General features: G+C 38.0%; 1 protein-coding gene across 4 annotated transcripts in view; it reads right to left on the reverse strand.

The window, feature by feature from the left end:
- GRK3 (G protein-coupled receptor kinase 3) overlaps positions 1-14628 on the reverse strand; it is a 150517-nt gene that overhangs the window by 82973 nt on the left and 52916 nt on the right. For all 4 annotated transcript variants that reach the window (XM_004387627.2, XM_023741796.1, XM_023741795.1 and 1 more), the window contains one exon: positions 3721-3794. In XM_004387627.2, the coding sequence (XP_004387684.1) occupies positions 3721-3794 (74 nt within the window). The remainder of the gene's footprint in view (positions 1-3720; positions 3795-14628) is intronic.

Here is a 14628-nt window from a genome sequence, read left to right on the forward strand (position 1 = left end):
AGAGTAGAACTGTGCTCCATAGGGTTTTCAATGGCTGATTTTTTGGAAGTAGATCATTGTTTTGTTTTGTTTTACATAATGTTAAATGTATTCTTCCTGTAAATGTATTAATATTCCCAAAGAAAGATATGGAAAAATATCAAGTTTTCATGTGTATCAATAAACTAGCAAAGAGAGGACTATCCCTCCAATTTCCAAAACTGCACAAAGACTACTAATATCATGCCTAATTAAGTTATTCTTTAGCCCATTTTAAAAAGCTTTAGGATAATGACACATCATGTTAATAATAATAGCATATGTCATTTCTTAAATATATTGTAATAAAAAATATTTTCTAATTTCTGTTTTAATTTCTTCTTTGACTTGTAAATTACTCAGAAGTGCATTCATTTCCAGGAAGTTAAGGATTTCTTAATTAACTCTGTTATTAAATTCTAGCTTAATTCCATTATGGTCAGAGAATATACTTTGAACAATTTCAATCTTGATATTTGTAGACGCTTTCTTTAGGGCACAGTGTATGATCAATTTTGATAAATGTTCTATGTGCAAGTTAAGAATATCAATTCTATTTTTGCTCGGTGCAGTGTTCTAAGAGCCAATTAGGTCAAGTTTATTCATCACTTTATTAAGATCTTCTATATCCTTATTATTTTTGTCCGTTTATAAGTTCTTGAGAGGTATGTGTTAATATCTCCCACTAGGACTGTGAATTTGTCCTGTTTTAGATCTGTCCATTTTTGCTATATATATTTTGAAGTCATGTTATTTGCGCCATAAAGATTTAAGATTGTGATACCTTTCTGTAGGGCTGACCATTTCATCATTATAAAATGTCACTCTTTATCTCAAAGTAACATTATCATGTATGCTGTCACTTATTAGTATAGCTACACCAACTTTACTTCGGTTAAGGCTGGCATATAGTAGGGTTTTGTTTTTTTTTTTAATTTAATACTAACAAACTTAGTCTTTTACTTGGAGTATTTATTTAGTACATTTACATTAAATGTAATTACTTATGTAGATGGGTTTATTTTAATATTTGTTTTCGATTTGATCCATCTTTTTTATGTACCCATTTAATTCCTTTCTTGCCTTTTTTTAAAAAATTAAGTCTTTTGCTCCCTTTTTCTAACTATTCTTTCACAGGTTACTTTAGAGATTACACTATGCACCCTTGACTGAGTACAGTCTGATGCAGATTATTGCTTTTTCTACTTCTCCAATAGTCCTAAAACCTTAAAACACTTTAACTTCATTAACAACTTTCCTGCCTTTTATAGTATTGCCATGCATTTTACTTCTACATGCATTTTAAACTCTACAAAACACTATTACATTATTGTTTTGCACAGTCAACATTCATTTATATTTCATACATATATTTACCCTTTATGGAGTTCTTCATTCCTTCATGCATTTCCATCTGGGATCATTTTCCTTCTACCTAAAGTATCTGCTCTATCTTTAGTATTTCTTGTAACATAGGCCCATTAAAACCTGTTGCTGTTGAGTCGATTCCAACTAATAGTGACCCTACAGGACAGAGTAGAACTGCTCCATAGGATTTCCAAGGCTGTAATCTTTATGGAAGCAGACTACCGCATCTTTCTCCTGAGGAGCAGCTGATGGGTTCGAATCGCCGACCTTTCATTTAGCAGCTGAGTGCTTAACCATTGGGCCACTAGGGCTCCTGAATGCAGGCCCACTATTGACAAATTCCCTTAGTTTTTGCTTGTCTGGAAATATCTTTATTTCACCTTCACTGTGGAAGGAAATTTTTATTAAGAACAGAATTGTAGTTTGGCAATTTTTTTTTTTTCTTTCAGTACTGGAAAGATAGTCATTTCACTGTCTTTTCTTTTTTAATCACTTCTTTTAAGTTGCCACAGTCAGTCATATTGTTGTTCCTTTAAAAATAATGTGACTCCCCACCCTCATAATTCCCTGTTGCTTTTAAGATTTTCTTTTTGTCACAGGTTTTTCATAGTCTTACCCTGGTGTGCCCCAGATATGTTTCCTTGGTATTTATTCTTAGAGTTTTCTAAGCTTTTTGAATGTATAAGCTGACATATTTCATCATTTTATAAAGCTCTTAAGTTCTTAGTATTATCTCTTCAAATACTGTTTCTGTCTCATTTGCTCTCTTCTCCAATTCTACATATGTTAGACCTTTTAAGCACGTCCTACATGCCTCTAACGCTCTTATCTGGTTTTTTTCTCTGTGTTTCAGTTTAAGATTATCTACTGACCTTTCTTCCAGTTTATTAACTTTATCTTGTATTATGTCCAATCTGCTAATGAACTTAACTACTAAGTTCTAAATTTCAAATATGCTATTTTTCAGTTCTAGAATATCCATCTGATTCTTCATAATAAATATAAAATATGCTGAAATTCTCTATATCTCCATCTATTTTGCCCATCTTTTTATCTATTCTCTTAAACATATTATTAATAGTTACTTTAAAGTACTTGACACCTAATTCCAATATCTGGTTCATCTGTGAGTCTCCTTCTCTTGCCTTTGAGTCATATAATCTGCCTCTGAGCATGTCTAGTAATTTTTTACTGTATGCTGAACATTGTGGTCTTTATGACATTATGTCCCACCTACACAAAATAGAGGATTCTGCTTGAACTCTGTTAAGCAATCAGAGAAGGGGACTCATCATCCAATTAGAGACTAAGCTGGGCTGAGTCTGGGTTGTTTTTTTTTTTTTTAACAACTCAGTCTATCTCTGGTTTGACCTTGTTTCTAAGGTATGGCCCTCCATGGATTTCAATGAGAAATCATTGTCTTCTCTGCACTAGATCCAGTCAGTTCTGCCCTTAAGAGGTAATCAGCTTAGGTCGTTAACTTCCCATCCCACTTAGCTTCGAAACTTGGCATATACCTTGACAAGGATGCTGACCAGATGTTTGGGGATCCTCCAGTATCTTTCTTTTTTTAAACACATCTGCTCTTACTCCTAGAAACAGCCTTCTGCCAGGGGCCAAGCATGGATTATCATCTCCCAACTCCACCTGGAATCAGTAGCTGTCCCAGGTGAAAAGTAGCTGCAGGACTCCAGTCAGTAAACCACTCCTTCTATGCCTTTCATCTCTTGTCTATTCTGTTTTTAGTCTCCTGTCCTCAGCAGATCTATGTTTCCTAAGCACTGTAGGAGGCTCCAATGAGTCTTCTACAAGCTTGTGGTGTATCGCTTTGGCTCCCCTCTGACCTCAGATTTCCCCAAATCTCACCTCAGAAAACCAGCTGTTGGAGTGCCCTTTCTCCCACTCTGTTTCCAATTTGTCATTCCACCCCAGCGTGACCACTAAAAGCTTTGCTGATTTCTCTTTCACCCAGCAGCAGTCCTCTGCCTGACCTCATGTCATCCAGAATCAGTAAGTATCCACAAAAAATAAAATGACTGGTAATTCTCACTGCATCGCTAAATGACTCTCTCATCTCTGGAATTTCATTCCAACTATTCCTCATTGCTTCTAGAGGTCTCTGATGCCTTTAAGAACATGACTTTTGTAATTTGCCTGCTTTTTATAGATGTTATCAGCATCTCTAATAAACTACATACTATATTTTGTACTACTAATTACTTCCAGTGAATTTCTAAATATTTGTAAAATGGCATTAGTAATCATAATATTTTTCAAAGTGCAATTTAAATATGCTTTTGAAATTAAAACATTAATAAAACAGTTACTTCTTACCTCTTCATAAAACTTCACCTGAGGCACAGCTTCATTAATTTCATTCAAACAAAAATCTTTAAACAGCAAGAAACCTAAAGGAAAAGAATAAAAAATTTCAGGGTGGCCAATAAATTCAAACTTTACCCTACAAGGTATTTTCAAAGTAATTTCTTTATATCTCACCTCCTCCTCTCTTACCTTAAAAATAAAAAAGAATTCCAAGAGGCTAATTACACCCTAGAAGAAAATAACGCCAACTGGAAGAGTACCACATACCTGGCTCCTTGCTTCAGGGGCTCCTTCCCTATTCACAATCCCTCCTCCTTTTTAAAAATGCATTACAAGCAGTGCTACTAGTGGTCACTACCACCTAGAGCCATTGGTTGCTATAGTGAGCAGAAAAACAACCGAAGAAATAAAAGATGTGGGCAATAGGGAAGTGTTGGTTAAGAGTCACCACAGAGATAATAAACACTATGCCCAAAGAAACAGGACTGAATCCCTAAAAAGACAGGAATGTTCTAGCCTTTTTTTTTTCACCACTCACTCACTATCCCCACATGAATCCAAATAGCTAGTGCCAGACCAGATGACTCATTCCCAGATCTCGCCTCGCTCCTTCACAACTCCATGTTTCACCTTTAAACAGTCCTTTTTGCCTCCTCTAAGGAGCCCTGGTGGCGCAAAGGGTAAGCACTCAGCTGCTAACCAAAAGGTGGGCGATTCAAACCCACACAGTGGCTTCTATGGGAGAAAGATGTAGCAGTCTGCTCCCCTAAAGGTCACAGCCTAGAAAACGCAATGTGGAAGTCACGTGGGGTCACTACGAATCAGAACCCACTAGACGGTACCCCACAATAACAACAACATACCTTGGAAACTGCTAACACAACCTTCAAACTCAGATTCAAAAGCCACCTCCACTCTTCAGTCTTCTCTGATGAGAGACTCTACTGCACAGTGCCTGGCACACAGTAGGTCGTCAATAAATGTTGGTTAAATGAATGCTTTTATACAGCTCTTCTAACATGCCTCTATCAAAGTACTTACCACATACCAAACTCTAACTAATTATCTGATTTGTAAGCCTCCCACCCCACTTGCAAATCTAGTGCCTAACTTAATGTCTAGCACACAGTCGGCCTAGATGACCGAATGAAGTTGAATGAAGACAAGCTGATTCCAGACTGATGGTAGAGATACCTGAAGATCACAAAACCCAAAAAGTCTGAACAGTTAAAGGACTAGCCAAGGAAACAGAAGTCACTAAAGGGAAATAAGGCTCACAAAAAGTTTAAAATGGAGGCAGGTGGGTAAATTCCCCAGGCAGGATTGAGATATAGGAAGCAGCTCTGACAAGACTGTAATTAATGTTAGCATATGAATCACGTAACTTGAGCTTGTCTGTTACTGCCCCATAAATTCCCCTCCGTAGTTGCAGGAACATGACCTTTGAAAGTGGTCAATGTCCTTTCATTTGAACTAAATGAGAAAATTATTAAATCTAGTTACATATAGGTAGGCATCCCTGGGTAACAAAACGCCTAAGCTTTCAGCTACTATCCAAAAAGCTGGTGATTCAAACCCATCCAGAGGCACCTCGGAAGACAGGCCTGTTGATATGCTTCTGAAAGGTTAGAGCCTTGAAAACCCCATGGAGCACAGTTCTACTCTGACAAGCATGGGGTCACCATGAGTTGGAGTCAACTTGACGGCAGCGGGTTTTAGTTACATAGGCAAGGCCAGGCTTCACTGGGTTGGGTGTAACACTACCAACAGGCACAAGAACCACGCTTGTCCTGCAGAGAAACTACTGTGCTGCCAGCACATGAAGGAAGGAAGAAATTCAAGATGCTGACATATAGGAAGAGTGGAGGATGCAAATCTCTACCCATTTGCATATTAATATTTTTTACTTTAAGGTAATTTCAAGGTAATCACTAATTTCCTTTGTCATTTCTTCTTCGACTTGTGGGTCCTTTAAAAATATGTAGCTTCATTTCCAAATATTTTGGGATTTTTCTAGGTGCTTTTATGATACTGATTTCTATTTAACTCTGCTGTGGTCAGAGAACATACTCAGTATGATTTAAATGCTTTTAAATTTATCGAGACTTAAGATACAACTATTGGTTTCGTGTCTGCAGCAAAAAAGAAAGAAGGAAATCAAAGATTCAAAGACGAAACTAGTCTACAGGACTAACAGTCTGCATGAATCATGGCCTCACCTACCTTGAGACCAGAAGAACTAGATGGTGCCTGGCTACCATTATGGACCATTCTGACCAGGGACTAGATGGTCCCAGATAAAAGGGGAAAAAAATGTAGAACAAAACTCAAATTCCTAGAAAAGATCAGACTTACTGGACCAGTAGAGACTAGAGGAACCCCTGAGACTATCACCCTGGGATACCCTTTAAACTTGGAACTCAAATCACTCCCAGAGGTCACCAATCAGCCAAAAGACAGAGCAGCTCATAAAATAAATAATATCACCTGTCAGTACTGTGCTCCTCTAAACAATCATCTAAAATGAGACCTAATTGTCAACATTTACCCAGACCAAAGATGAGAAGGTAAGGGTGGACAAGGAAGCTAGATTAATGGAAACAGAACAACCAGAATGGAAATAATGAGAATGCTGACACATTGTGAAAAGTGTAATCAATGTCACTGAATATTACATATAGAAATGTTAAATGAGAACAAATTTGTTATATAAATTTTCTCCAAAATCACAATAAAATATTAAAAATAAATAAATAAATTTATTGAGACTTTATTTTGGCCCAAAATTTGGTTTAACTAGCTGAACATTCATTCCACAGGCACTTGGGGGAAAAATGTGTATTCTGCTACTGTAAGCTGAAGTTTCACCGAAAAAAATAAAGTTAAAAGTAAACTTAAAATGTTAGATTGACAAATGTGTTATATATATTTTTAAAACAATTTTTTTTTTTTTTTAAAAAGTCAGTTAAGCCACTATTAATTGGCTTGGTTGATAGGGTTGTTTGAGTCCTCTAAATCCTTGTTATTAGTTGCCATCAAGTCAATTCCAACTCATGGGTGATTGTCTATATTATTCCATCCATTATTAACAGAGGAGTGCTGATCTCTATTGTAATTGTGAATTTTTTTAAATAATATTTTACTGTGTTTTGGGTGAAAATTTTCACAGTAAATTAGGTTCCCATCTGACAATTTCTATACAAATTGTTCAGTGACTGTAGTTACATTTGTTACAATATGTCAACATTCTCTTTGTTTGTGTTCTGGTTGTTTCATTTCCAGTTCTCTAGTTTCCCTGCCCCCTTATCTTCTTATCTTTGCTTTAGAGTAATTGTTGACCTTTTGGTATCATATAGATGGTTTTTTAATGGAGCACCATTCTCATGGGAAATATTCTTTATTTTGTGTACCATCCTGGTATTTCACTAAAAGGTGACCTCGGGATAGTTTTGGTTCAAGGTTTAAAGAGTACCTCAGCACAACATTCTCAGGGAGTCCTTAAGCTTCAACTGATACTGTAAGTCTGGACTTTTTTAAAAAACTGAGTTCTGTTTTGTGTTTTTCTCCCGTTCTATCAAGGTCCATCTATTTTGGCCCTGATCAGAACGGTCAGTAGCAGTAGCCAGGCACCATCTAATTATTCTGGTCTCTGGGTAGATGAGGCTATGGCCTGTGGGGCTATTAGCCCTGTAATGTAATTGTGAATTTGTTAATCCTCTTCCAATTCTGTTAGTTTTTGCTTCATGGATTTTTTTTTCTACTTTTAGAAGACAAAACTAAAATAAGAAATTGAACTTGGTATTTAAGTTTCAAAAACATTTAAATGACAAAATTAAATAATACCACCTGTGGACCACTGGCTTTCTAACTACACCTGGAATCAAACTGAAACTCCTCGCCATGGCTAAACACGCCCTCTGTAATCCAGTCCCTGCTTTTCTTCACCAGCCTCATCTTGTACTGCTCTCCCCTAAATTCGCTTCACTTAGGCCATGGTATCTGCATTCCAGTTCCTCTAACACCCAGCTAATCCCTGTTCAGGGCTTCTCACCTGCTTTCCCACCTACTGGAACACTTTCCCTGGATATTCTGGACCTTCATAACTCAAATACATCTCTCCTTAGAGAGACCTTCTATCATTCTCATATTCTCTCTCTCTCCTTTCATCCATTTATCCCTTTCCCCCACAAACACACACACACCTCACTTTGTTTACAGCACAGAAGATTACCAAAAATTATAACGTGTATGTTTGTTTACTTTTTTATTGTCTGACTCCTCCACTGTAATGTAAACTGCATATGGATAGGCCACATATGTCTTACTCTCTAATATATTTGCAGCAAATAGAGAAGGCTCAGGAGAAAGAGGTAGAAAGGAAAGAAAGAAGAAGAGATGAAGGTATAGAAGAAAAGAGAAGGGAGGGAGGGGAAAAAAGGAGGGCAGGAAGGATAATGGAAGCCTTCTTGTAGAAGAGTTAAAATACGGAAAGAGAGAAGACCAGAATGTACATTGTGGTATTAGACTGGAATTGGGGGTATCTGCTTGATTAATAGACAGACAGATCTAGGTATACACACATACACACACACACAAACACACACATTCTCTTTTTCTATTTACTAAGAGGACTTAGAAGCACAGACACACCAATAGCAATGAACACATCTAGTGTCCAAATTTTGGTTTCTAAACACCATTCTCTATTAAAAGGAACTGGGGTGCTTAGAGAAAAGGGTGATTGATTCCAGGGCAGGGGCAGTAAATATACAAAATGAGCCTTAAACATTTTATTGCACCATAAAGTAAAAAAGTACTCAAAGAACGATCAAGATACATGCAAATGATACAGGAACCAGCTTGCAGGGGCTTCCACTAGCAAAAACTGGGAGGACAATGAGAATATCAAAATAAATAATGATAGTAACAATTATAGCCCATTGGCTGAATTAAGAATCCATGAACCCATACTGATATAAATAAATAGGTAAGTAAGTAAGTAAATAAATAAAGTGCATTCAACTAACCGCGAATAGAAAATATTTGGGAAAAAAAGCTAACACTGTTGCTGGCAGGTACTATGTAGTTAGGCCTACAATGGTTGCATGTGTACTGAACACGTACAGACCTTTCTTTCTTGTCATTATGCCCTGAACAATACAGCATAACAACTATTTACACAGCATTTACATTGTGCTAGTTATTATAAGTAATCTAGAGATGATTTAAAGTATACAGAAGGATGTGCATCGGTTATATGCAAATACTACGCCGTTTTATATAAGGGACTCGAGCGTCTGAGGATCATCGTATCCATGGGGGTGGGGGGGTCCTGGAACCAATCCCCCGCAGATACCCAGTGACGACTGTATAAGGAATGATGGAATTGGAAAATCATCAACGGATATTAAAACTACTGATGAAAGTTGATAAGGAACAAAATATTTACATAGTCTCAAAAGTAACTCTGCGTAAAAAAAACCAAACCCGTTGCCATTGAGTGGATTCTGACTCACAGCGACCCTACAAGACAGAGTAGAACTGCCCCACAGAGTTTCCAAGGAGCAGCTGGTGGATTCGAACTGCTGACCTTTTGGTTAGCAGCCTTAGCACTTAACCACTATGCCGCCAGGGTTTCCACTCTCTGCATATTACATATTAATTACAAACGTGAAATTCATAAATTCATAGTGCAGAGCTCTGGTAACACCCACCAGGAGTAAGTGATCAGAGATAACGTCACCAGCACTGGCACAAAGCAACAGCACAATGCACTGAGAACTATACATTTCATCTGTGGGCTTCCTGATAAAAATGCATAACCTGAATATGTTAAGAAACATTAAACAAAACAAAACAAAGACATGTTACAAAATAATTGGCCCGTACTCCTTAAAAATGATAAAGAAAATCAAAGAAGGCTAAGGAACTACTCTAGATTAGAGATTAAAGATATATGGCAAGTAAATCTAAGTAAGATCCTAGATTGGATCCTGGCCAAGGAAAAAATACAGCAAAAACGGATATTTTGGGAACAGTTGGAAGAATGTGAATATGGACTGTGGATTAGACAAGAGTATTATATACCAATGTTAAACTTTCTGATTTTGAAAATTATAGTGGTTAACTAAGGGAATGATCTTAAGAAATATAGACTGAAATATATAATGGTAATGAGGTGTGACAGCTCCAATCTACTCTCAGGCGATTCAGAAAAAAATCATAAGGAAAGAGAGAGAATGATAAAGCAGACTGGCAGTTCAAATCCACCAGCTGTTCCCTGGAAGCCCTATAGGGCAGTTGTACTCTGTCCTATAGGGTCGCTATGGGTCGGAATTTACCTGACGACACTGGTTTTAAAATTCTAAATAATTATTGGGAAAGGAGGTTATTTTACTATGCTAGACAAAAATAACTGAATATTTGGTTTTTAACAATTAAAATTTTTATGCTCCTTGGAAACTCTATGGGATAGTTCTACTCTGTCCTATCAGGTCGCTATGAGTCGAAACCGACTCCACGGCACCTAACAACAACAATAATATAAGTTACACCTGTCAACTTGACTTTTCAAATATTTATTCGTGACATAATTAGTAATTTTTTGTCACCCAAAAACCGTAGGGTTGCACTAAAAAGCAAACAAACAAAACCACAGAAGTAATACTTTAAATCCTTGAACAAACACAATATAATGAAAATGCCAATATAACTTAACTACAGCAATGAATACCCGCTCCACTATAATTAAACTTAATTCTGAGAGAAAAAACAAAAAGGCTGCTTTAATATACTAAATTAAAGTTACACTTCAAGAAGTCCCTAAAAATCTTTTCTACCACTTTGAAGGTTATCGTTTTTCATGTATTGCATTTCAGTGTAGTATTCAGAATAAACTACACTGAGCAATTGCTTCCATATTATTCGAAGTTCTCATCAACCCCTTCAGGCATCTCAAAACAATCTTCTTATACACCATCGTCCAGTATCACAACACATAGCATGAAAGCGCAACTGACTGCAATAGAATTGTCTCTGAACCAGGATCAACAGTGTTATATGTTAGACGTCATGTCTTCACTTTCCAGGTAAGCAAATTCGCAAAAAAAGTTTTGGATTTCTCTAGTATTACACTCGTGTGTAGCTTAACATCCATGATGCGTTTTGTGAAATAGGACGTTATGTGATTTGGACATTGTGCAAACACCGTATTATATACTTAGCAAAGGTATACGGGATACCTTTTGTTTCACTTCCAAATTGATACTTCTCCTTTACCTCTTGCTGCTGCTGTCACTAGTCCTGGTTTTGCTGCGTTTGGGAGCCATGATACACTTCCCAGTAATGTTTTTGAAAGAAAATTTAACAGAGAGATAACACTACAACACTCAAGAGATGCGCAATATACAAGATTGGATGCTGCTGCCTACGAGTGGAAACATATACTGTTACATGGTAAACTTTTTAGTTGTAAGTAGGGAAAGTTCACATTAAAATAACGCTAGAAAGTACAGTATAGTACATACATAAGCCAGTAACACAGGCATTTATTATAACTATCAAGACATATGTGTTACAGGTTATATACATACTGTACCACTATATACCTGGCAGCACAATTACTTTGTATATAGGAGACACGATATACACGCTGTGTGAGGGAAGCTGTTGCATCTGTTGTTACCTTCCGTTCTCCAATTGGGATTTCTGAACTCTATTATAACCTTATAGGACCACGGATGTATATACAGTCAGGTGTTGCCCAGATGTTATGCGGTACATGACTGCAGTGCATTTATCAACTTTAAAAGAAAAGGCCTTGGATTAGTTCATCTCCAGCATTTCTTCAAATCCAAGATTCTACTATTCTAAATAAAATAAAATTAATCAAATGATAATGTCATGGAATGAATGCTGAACACATAAGTATAACTAGTGATCATGAGGACAAGAGAAGAGAAAATGAACAAATAGAAATTAGCTGGCTGGTGGAAGACCTTGAAAGCCAGGGACAAATACCTAGACAGGAAAGGAAGCCAGTAACATGATGGTCCTGGAATAAACATTAAATCACCCAGAGAACAGATGGTGCACACTTGCCATAAATCTGCTGTATAGAGTGAAAAAAAAGTCCTAAGAATCAGTTACTTTAATTTGCATTTCTCTTATTTTTAATAAGGTTAAAATCTTTTCATATGTTTACATTCCATTTGTTTTTTCCTTTCTTATGGCCTGCCTTTCCATTACCTTTGTCCATTTTTACAAATGGATTATGTGTGTTTTGCTTACCTGTTTTAGGGGCTTTTCTATACTGAGGTTTGCTAGTCAAGTAGGATGCTCACCTTCCATTCCACATGAGAGACCTGGGTTCAATTCCTAAACAATGCACCTCATGCTATCACCCACCTGTCAGTGGGCTTGCACGTTGCTATGATGCTAAAAAGGTTTCAGCAGAGCTTTCACACTAAGACAGACTTGGAAGAAAGGCCTGGTGATCTACTTCCAAAAGTCAACCAGTGAAAAACCTATGGATCATAACAATCTGATCCACACCTGTGCATAGGACCAGGCAGCGTTTTGTTCTGTTGTGCATGAGGCTGCCATGAATTGGGGGCCAACTCAATGGCAGCTAGCAATAGGAACAACACTGTTGCACAAAGCATCCTTCTGGCTCTCCACCTCTCAGGTACTTGGTTGGATGAGACTTCCTGGCCCCTTCCAGTTAGGTGACCACATGTCCATTTCAGGTTCCTTGTCATGTTCCTGGCATTAACGAGAATATCTCTGGCTCTTCCCTGTTAAACATGACCCTGGCCTTTGGAACAGATAGCTTGTATCATGTTAAGGAAGGAGCTACCTCTTCCGATTTCAATAAGCTGTGCTTGTTCACTCACTCATCTCTCTCACTAGGCTCTGGGCTCCATGAGGGAAAGGGCCTGCGCTTGTTTATTTTCTCTCTAATCCCTAGCATAATGTCTGGGACTTAACTGGCTCAATAAACATTTGATAAGTTTACTGAGGGGAAGGTCAGAATGGCTTGAGATATGGTCATAGAAGACTTCAGGAACAAGTGAAATGTACGCTAAGCATGGAGAGATTCATAGGCAATAGAGAGGCAGGAAAGAATGAACAAGTGCTCACAGGCAGGAAATTTAAGTTGAGATAAGGAAAAGGAGACTTCAAATTTGGACAGAGCAAGTTCCTGCCGGGAGGTGGTGGAAGGTATGCTTTATTACACTGTGGAGGCTTGAATGTGCTGGGAGGACTGGCCTCCATCCAGTAGGCAAAGGAAACCATGGAAAAGAATACCAGTAGCAGGTATGTACCAGTTATACAATCCTCAGTGTTTGCTGAAAGCTTTAAAATGCCAAAAGGCCTGCTGGGGAATAGTTTTCAGTATAAGTGGGCAATTGTTTTATAAAAAATAAATCAGCTTTCAAATCCAGATTTGAGGATTTTAGAGGGACTTTCTCCTAAACACAGCAGACAGGCCCTGAGCAAAGTTGAAGTTGCTAAAACGGATCCTTACGCTTTTGCACTTCGCTGATGGTCCTCTGTGGCCCTCTGTGATAGGACCCTCATCTGTCCCCAGATGGCCTTTTGCAGCCTCATTCCATTCCTAAGCCCGTTAAAAAATAGGTTCTTAGTGTTGATGCCTATGTACTAATAGTGCCTACCTATATCTGTCTCCTGAATACTTCTGTTAGAAAGTGAAAATGTTATTAAATGCCTTCAAAACTCAAAAGAATACAACAATTAAGAGTGGAATGTCAGGTGGTGAGGTTGCCACTGCCGACTCCTTAAAAAACACCACCTCAAGTAACACTACCGGGTAAGGAGACCAGCCCTGACTGTGGACACAAATCATCACACACACACACACACACACACACACACACACACAAACCCAGTCTGATGCTCTGTTACCTCAGCAACTCATGGGTACTGGTTCCTTAATGTGAAATGGAATGAACATGGAATGACTATAGCAATGAGATGAGATGGTTTCTGTGCTAATTTTGCCCAAGTTCAATATAACTTATAACTGGCTATCCCATTGCCATCAAGTCGACTCCGACTTACAGTGACCCTACAGTAATTGCCAATTCTATGATATAGGACTTTTCTAAAGTTATATGCTAAGCTGTAAAAACCTCTAACAAGAATTCATTCAGAATTTTTCAAAGGCAGTTACTCCCAGTGCCATACACCATCTTCCAAACTTTGCGCAAGGGTAGGACAATTGATACAGCTGCTATTCAATGACTTGCCTACTCAAAACAAGACACCCAGCTGCCTCATTCTATTTCCACACCGTCCATTCTCTCACCCAACAATCCACAGACACCCGAGAGTACTATAGCTGAGATATTGGAGGAAGACACCTGGGTGTATAACCAATGGACTATTACTTCACCCCTGGTATGTTGTTGTTACCACCACCAATGCCTCATACTAAATTGGTGGTTCACTGGCAGAATTCTTGCCTTCCATGTGGGAGACCTAGGTTCAATTCCCAGCCAATGCACTTCATGGGAAGCCACTACCCATCTGTCAGTGCAGGCTTGTGTGGTGCTTTGAGACTGAACAGATTTCAGTGGTTAATCACTTGTTAGAGGTTTTTACAACTTAACTAAAACAGAGTAGGAGGAAAGGCCTGGTGATCTACTTCTGAAAATCAGCCAACAAAAACCCTATAGTTCACAATGGTTGATCTGCAGCTGATCAATGAGATGGTGCAGGACTGGACAGTGTTTCACTCCACTGGGTTGCTAACAGCAACAACATGCTATCATCACACTAAGAAAATAATCATATAACAGACAAATGTACTCTTTACACAAATGCTACAAATAGGAATTTTACAGTAATAACAGTTGAACCACCATGCATCGGTGACTGTCATACTGTGGTGGC

This window comes from Trichechus manatus, unplaced genomic scaffold, assembly GCF_000243295.1.
Source record: "Trichechus manatus latirostris isolate Lorelei unplaced genomic scaffold, TriManLat1.0 scaffold00190, whole genome shotgun sequence".
NCBI classification, from domain to species: domain Eukaryota; kingdom Metazoa; phylum Chordata; class Mammalia; order Sirenia; family Trichechidae; genus Trichechus; species Trichechus manatus.